Here is a 6,769-nt window from a genome sequence, read left to right as displayed (position 1 = left end):
AAAAAAAAAAACTTACAGGAACAACGATTCCTTCAAGGTCGATAGAAGTTAGTGATCAATACTAATACAAAAGGTAAACTAAAAACGGAAGTTTATGGTGGGTCCTTAGGTTTATTGGGGGTCTGAATAGCAGTGCAGACCCTTGGCGGCCAGGCAACTAGAAACGTCGTGCGGAGGCGTTTCACGCGACGTAACAAATTGTCATTGTACATTTTGGACTTACTTTTGAATAGGGAATCATTTACTTACGTCTTGCAGCACATCTTTTCAGAACGTCTTGTTCTAGCTATGAATAGTTAGACATCGATTCTTGGTGATTGAAATTTAAACAATTTATTGCCTTACTACTTCCTGAAATTAGAATTTCTAGTGCGTGTATAGCCTAAACATGGAAACTTTGCGGAAATTGCAAAAGTTCATGGAATTGGAAACCTTGTACTTTTATAATGAATGTTCTAAAAACATTTCAATATTTAACTGTGAAACCTAGAAAACGGGTGTTCTTGTAATATCTGTGGTTTAATCTAAATGTTTAATTTAATCTGTAAAGTGAAATTTTTATCTGTAAAACCTACTAAACGATTGTTCTTATAACATCTGATATTTAATTCTTTAGATTTACGAAATGCATATTAGTAAAATATTCGAAATTTGACCTTAAGAATATTCGTAGGACTTTCGGGAGAGATGGTTCTAGAACATGCAAAATTTAAGTCTCAAGGACATTTGTAAGACTTCAGAAATGGACGTTGCTAGGACATGCAAAATTTTAGTCTCGGGAACATCTTGGGAATGCTCATTCATAGGATGTTCGGATATAAACTTAACATATTATTGCCAGAGCGTATCAGAAAAATAGAAAAATGACTGCAAGAGAAACAAATAAAAATAAACTCCAGTCAATTTAACCATATTACATTTACAATACGAGAACGGAAAGCACCTAATATTCAATTGAATGGCACGCACATATCATAAATAAAGCATGTTAAATACTAAGACTCCACATAGACTCATAACTTACATGGAAGCAACATACTAAATCAATTATAGACAAAATACGGATAAAAAGGAAACAGATGTACTAGTCGAAATTCTAAACTCAGCATAGGAAATAAATTGGAAATATCCAAAACGATAATAAAACCAATTTGGACGTACGGATACTACTATGGGAGACAGCTGCAATGAGTCAGGTAAGTAAACCAGTGTTCCGTCTAGAAAATACTCAGAACAATAGTGAACGGCCCATGGAATGTCGGAAAGGAGGATATACGTAAAGACCTAAAATACCGATGGTCAAAGAAGAAATCGGCAAGTACTCAAAAAAAAAGAAAAGAAAAATTTAACAAATGTCTAGCTGGACAAATTTTAAAGTATAAATTAAATAATAATAAAAAAAATATATTCAGCTGTCACGATTTACGTGCATCACCCTGTATATGATATAGAATATGTATATAGGATTTCTGGAAATATAACTTATATGTAAGTTATTATTACAAAAATCTTTTTCTATCAACTGAAAATTTCTTTTTATTGCAGTTTTCCAAATGCTAGAACAACACCTAATGAATCCTATCAACAAATTGAACTTAGCGCTGACAAAAATTACAGAATCATTATTAAATGCATCATTGTACTGTCTCCATAAAATTTCAACAACATTCCTACCAACAGCAGTCAAATTTCATTACGTATTTAATCTACGTGATCTCTCAAACATCTTTCGAGTCAGATTTATTTCAAGGAAGCAAGTAATTAAAGTGACAAAATCTTAATTAAAACCATAGAAATGTATTGCTCTTTGCTGCAGTTTACCTTTTAAAATTAATATGCTTTTTTGTGTAAAGTGTTTCCAAACTGGTGACGTTAGCACAGTAATATTTTTCCATAGGAAGCTTTATCTCCGAATAAATAAAAAAATTAAAGACTCTTCGAACATGTGTATACTTGACTATGTCGTAAACTGGGTGGGTGGATGCGAAGCGCGGTGGCTATGAGAATTTCCCCACGTATAAAAAAAAGAGTGGATTTTGTTACGTTTATATTTATACGCGTCATTAATATCTTCGCTGAATCGGCCATTATGGTAATTTATCTTATTTAGCTTATCCAACATAATTTCGGAATCTGATATAGAGAGATCTCTCTGATCTGATGATCCTCAATCCGAACGATACATATCTCGGTAGCTTATCTCGTAGAAGTCGTAGGGGTCGTCCACAACAAAATCACACACGCACCGCGATTGTTCTCGGCTGCGAGTGTCCACAAAAAACACAACAACTTACAACAGATGTTCGATACGTCCTCCGTTTTCTTGTAAACAGAGCCTGACTGTTCTCTTAAAATTTTACTGTATTGTGTCTTCCTGTATCCCCAGTACTAAAAGTAAAGAGGATTTAAATCTTAGGACTGAACAGGTCAAAGCACAGATCCTCCTCGACCGATTACCTGTTTCCGAAACAGCTGGTCAAGTGCTCTTGTACCGGCGTTGGTAGAATGTGGTGGTGCACCATCCTGCACGAACCATCTCTTAATGCGCCTGTACTTTCGTGTGCCCGGAAATATTCCTTACGTATATTTGTTATTCCACATTTACGAAATATAGTCTCATCAGTAAATGGCACCTTCACGGGGAAATTGGAATTGCCTTGGACTACAAAATTAACAACTCATCGATCGTTAGAAAGGTTATTAAACTGAAAAATTGCCAAAAGATAATAGAATAAAATACACAAAAGGATTCGGGGAATAGCCGGTACACACAGTAAAGTATATACATTTTGAGTTTTTATAGCAAATGGTAATTTTTTATTTTACACGACGATTGTATACGTCAACCGCACTGAAATAACCGAATTTACGTAACCGAAGTAGTTACCATGAAATTCAACTTATTGAGATAAAAATCTCTTTAAAAAATATTTAATATTATATTTAATAATAAATATTTGATATAAAAAAGATTTACTCTTTCTTTAAGGGCATACTGTTTGCACACGGTGAGACTGTTCCGTCTGGAAATCATTTGATGAGATTGTACGTTCATGAAACAACAAGAGTGTATTCGGATAAATTAATCAGTGCTGAAGATGAAAAAGCCTTTCAGCAGTAAGTTTAAAAAAGTCAATAGTATTAATTATTATAAATAAAAGAGAAGTAAATAGGTCTTTGTTACGTATATTCTTAATTTAATTTTTGACAATGATAAATTTAACAATATCATTTATTATCACAGGAAATATATTGTCATTTTGCGGAAGGAATCGGCGAACCAAAATATATCCCAATAAAAGATTGGCAACAATTGACGAAGTTACTGGATGAAGATCTGGTTAATTATAACGAACTGGTAATAACAATTTATATTTAAAATATAAATTATATAATATGTTATATAAAAAAATATAAATAATATTCAAGTTAATAGTTTTGTCAAATTGTTACAATAAAACAAATCATAGTCATTGTAAATATAAGCATTCGAAATTGTGACAATCTATAAATCTTTTGACTATAGCTCGAAATAAACGTTCCTCCGGTATAGAATGTGACAAACAAAATGTCACATTCCGATGTGAAGGACCGTTTCTCATTTTGTTTACTACAGGATAGGTTAAATTTAGATCTTTTCTTATTGATAATATAAAACTTCATCTATTCTTACAACATACTTGCTAATTTTGACATATAAATTACACGCTATACATAAACAATATTTCCATACAATGTTTTGGTACATGAAACATTGTTTTCCACACAACTTTTTTTGCTTTCACTCTTCGATTGCCCTGTCTGGACCTACGGAATCCAACTATGGGGAACAGCAAGTAATTCCAACATTGAGATACTTCAACGCTTCCAATGGAAAACGCTAAGATCCCTAATAAATGCACCCTGGTATGTCACCAACGAAATAATACATCGCGACCTCAATATACCCACAGTCAAAGAAGAAATAACAAAATATAGCAACAGATATAGCAAAAGAGTCAACAAACATCGAAACCCCCTAATTACTAAATTACTTAATACGTCGGACCAGATCCGCAAGCTAAGAAAACACTACACGTTAGACCTAAGCACAAGATTTAACTAGATGTTTATATTAAGTAATATTTATTTATTTATAATACTTGTTTATAATTATACTTATCTATAATAAGCATTAACTTATTATAAATATTTAGCCATGTCACTGCGCCACGCCAGAGAAAATTACTGAAAATTCTCAATGCGAGAATTGATTGTAAATTACTAACAAATAAAAAAAAAACTCTTCGATTGTAAAAATGGATAACATAAGAACTTATTTTACATTGTATATAGCAGAGTACTACTAAAGTTTAATGTCAATTAATTTCTAATTCGTGAGTAAGAACCTTTGTAAATAAAACACATTTTTATCTCCAGTACAAATATATGTTTTTTGAATTAAAATTAATTGATAAAACAAGTAAAAGCTATATTTATTCTAATTAGAATATTCGAATTTTTTATATATTTTACTATTTCTTTTTTCTATTCCAATATATATTTTTTTATCCTCGAGTAGGTAGCGGCAATGTATGCTATGTCAAATAAGTCGCAAAACAGGAAGATGGCACCCCGCTGGGGGTAACCATCCACATGCTATTCAATCACATGTTACATCATTTTACCTAATGTCCCACTGGACAAATTGTACAATTAAAAATAAACAATATAAAAAAAAAAAAAAAAAAATAAGTCGCAAGAGGAAACGCATTGCTTGTTGGTGTTGAAGGAAGCGGAAAACAATCTCTTTGTAGCCTTGCGTCCTTCATCGCAGGCTTAGAGATACTTCTATAATAATTATTTGCAAAATTCCCAACACCCTGCAATTCTAACTAATCCTTATCTTTAAGAAGAGTTGAGTACCTGTGCGGATTTTCCATAAAAATCACCACCTTTTCAGACACGAAAAATGAAACATTTACCTATTATGAAAGAAACGTAAAAAGTGAACAATTAACACAGTAATAGAACAGTAAAGGTAATTATACGTCTAGAAAATTTCAACGAACTAAAAATATATTATCAGGATCAAAATTCTAAACAACGTTTTTCTATACACATAAGTCGGTCTTCGTTTCCGAGATATTTACAAAAAATTTCAATCAAATCTAGTTTTCGATAAATTTCATTTTGGCACATGGGTGGTCATAATTTTATATATCCCGACCTAAACTTGATTTATTGATGCTAATTATCTTCGATATAAGTAGAAAAAGATAAAACAATGACTTATAGGTTAGATTAGATTAATATTCGGCTGCCGCGAGGTTGCTGGTAACGCTAGTATGACTTAATTCTTATTTCATGCGATTTATCCAAGAGTATTTTGGGTGAATCTCTGCTATTTGAAGAATGTGAGATAGATGAAGGATAAAAATTAACTGTGAACTTTCATAGATTAAATTTTTTTTAATTAGTTTCAAGTTAATATCAACACGTATACTTAACATGTAAGCAATCTCTTTACGTAAAAATTAATCAAAGTCCTTTACATTTTAGGTTTTTCAGATACAATTACGAACAGATTATTCGATGACTGATTTAAGAGGCGATTTATCAGGTTTATATTTGAAATCTGGATTGAAAGGATTCGAAATAACTTTCGTGATGACTGATTCTCATATCGCCGATGAAAAATTTCTCGTACTTATAAACGATATGCTCGCTTTTGGCGAAATCTCCGAATTATTCGCCGATGAAGAGGCAAATAATATCGCGAACGCCTTAAGAACTGAGGTACGTTTTCCTATTTGAAAACAAAACACTTTCATTGCGATATTTGGATCGCGATCCAATTATCAGGAAAATATCTGTTTGTATTTTTCTTCATTGTCTACAACGAAACGTTGGACTTATTCTGCACAGCTGCGATTATATTTGCGTCTGTGATGTGTAAATTATTTTCAGATAGCATTTTCTATGTCGAGTTCATCCAGATTCTCGCAGTGTGGCGCAACTGTACAATTTCGTTGTTTGTATCATATTACGTCAGAATGTTCTGTATCAATAATTTTATATTTCTAAAGTTTGAGCTATGACTTAATCATAGTCTGAATCTAAACTTTGTCCTGTAAATTGGTACTCATATAAATAATATCTTTAATACTGAGGTATTTCAATGCAGCTATTATATATTTGGCTTATGTATTGGTTCAATTTTTATCCTAATATGGTATATAGACGTTTTATTATTTCGTAGGTAAAACAAACCGGTATAATAGACACCAAAGAAAATTGCTGGAAATTTTTCATCAATCGAGTTCGAAATTTGCTAAAATGCGTTCTTTGCTTGTCTCCCGTTGGTGCAACATTATGAAACAGAGGTAGACAATTTCTAGCAATCGTAAACAACACTTTGATCAATTGGTTTCAAAACTCGCTACAGGGCGCTTTGAGATCCGTTTCCACCAGGTTCTTAGAAGCAAGACAATTTAGCACATTCTTGATAAAGCTTAAGTCATTTATTTAATTTAATTTATCATAAGACATCAGTGTGAATGAAAACAACTATTATGTTTTACCTTTTATTAAACTATTTATTACATTGAAATGTTTATAAAATCAATCTATCAATGGTATCTCTATATCGCATCTCCACTATTTGTACTGTATTATTTTTTGGAAAAGATGATGGAAGGTGATTTTTGGAAAAAATATAAACATAAAACTTATTAATTTCCTAACACTTTATATGTAATAATAATTTACGAGTACATTACTGAATGGC

The 6,769-nt window shown here is 31.8% G+C and overlaps 2 protein-coding genes across 3 annotated transcripts; both read left to right on the top strand.

The window, feature by feature from the left end:
• Positions 1 to 23: 23 nt before the first annotated feature.
• On the top strand, positions 24 to 4,582 carry LOC122577004 (dynein axonemal heavy chain 9-like). 2 transcript variants are annotated; one of them, XR_006319995.1, is made up of 4 exons: positions 24 to 2,696; positions 2,990 to 3,117; positions 3,245 to 3,358; positions 3,834 to 4,582. XR_006319995.1 is itself a non-coding variant. In XM_043748021.1 (4 exons), the coding sequence occupies exons 1-3, from the start codon at positions 1,188 to 1,190 to the stop codon at positions 3,297 to 3,299; spliced, it is 192 nt and encodes a 63-aa protein (XP_043603956.1). In that variant the 5' UTR covers positions 24 to 1,187; the 3' UTR covers positions 3,300 to 3,358; positions 3,834 to 4,582. The 2 variants fall into 2 exon arrangements, 1 of the variants encoding a protein (XP_043603956.1); XM_043748021.1 differs by having other exon boundaries at positions 24 to 1,196.
• A 209-nt stretch (positions 4,583 to 4,791) lies between these two features.
• On the top strand, positions 4,792 to 6,601 carry LOC122577001 (dynein beta chain, ciliary-like). The gene is made up of 3 exons (XM_043748016.1): positions 4,792 to 5,020; positions 5,542 to 5,778; positions 6,242 to 6,601. The coding sequence occupies exons 2-3, from the start codon at positions 5,575 to 5,577 to the stop codon at positions 6,356 to 6,358; spliced, it is 321 nt and encodes a 106-aa protein (XP_043603951.1). The 5' UTR covers positions 4,792 to 5,020; positions 5,542 to 5,574; the 3' UTR covers positions 6,359 to 6,601.
• The last annotated feature ends 168 nt before the right edge of the window (positions 6,602 to 6,769 follow it).

The sequence above is a fragment of the Bombus pyrosoma genome, linkage group LG17 (genome assembly GCF_014825855.1).
Source record: "Bombus pyrosoma isolate SC7728 linkage group LG17, ASM1482585v1, whole genome shotgun sequence".
NCBI lineage: Eukaryota > Metazoa > Arthropoda > Insecta > Hymenoptera > Apidae > Bombus > Bombus pyrosoma.
The sequence above is the reverse complement of the archived record's forward strand: the minus strand, read 5'-3'. Positions and strand labels throughout refer to the sequence as shown.

Excerpts from the sequence above, each read along its gene's own strand:
- LOC122577004 (XM_043748021.1), top strand. Across the intron at positions 3,118-3,244 it reads GATGAAAAAGCCTTTCAGCA|GAAATATATTGTCATTTTGC; the intron begins GTAAGTTTAAAA and ends TTATTATCACAG.
- LOC122577001 (XM_043748016.1), top strand. The coding sequence starts at position 5,575 with ATGACTGATTTAAGAGGCGATTTATCAGGTTTATATTTGAAATCTGGA. Across the intron at positions 5,779-6,241 it reads CGAACGCCTTAAGAACTGAG|GTAAAACAAACCGGTATAAT; the intron begins GTACGTTTTCCT and ends ATTATTTCGTAG.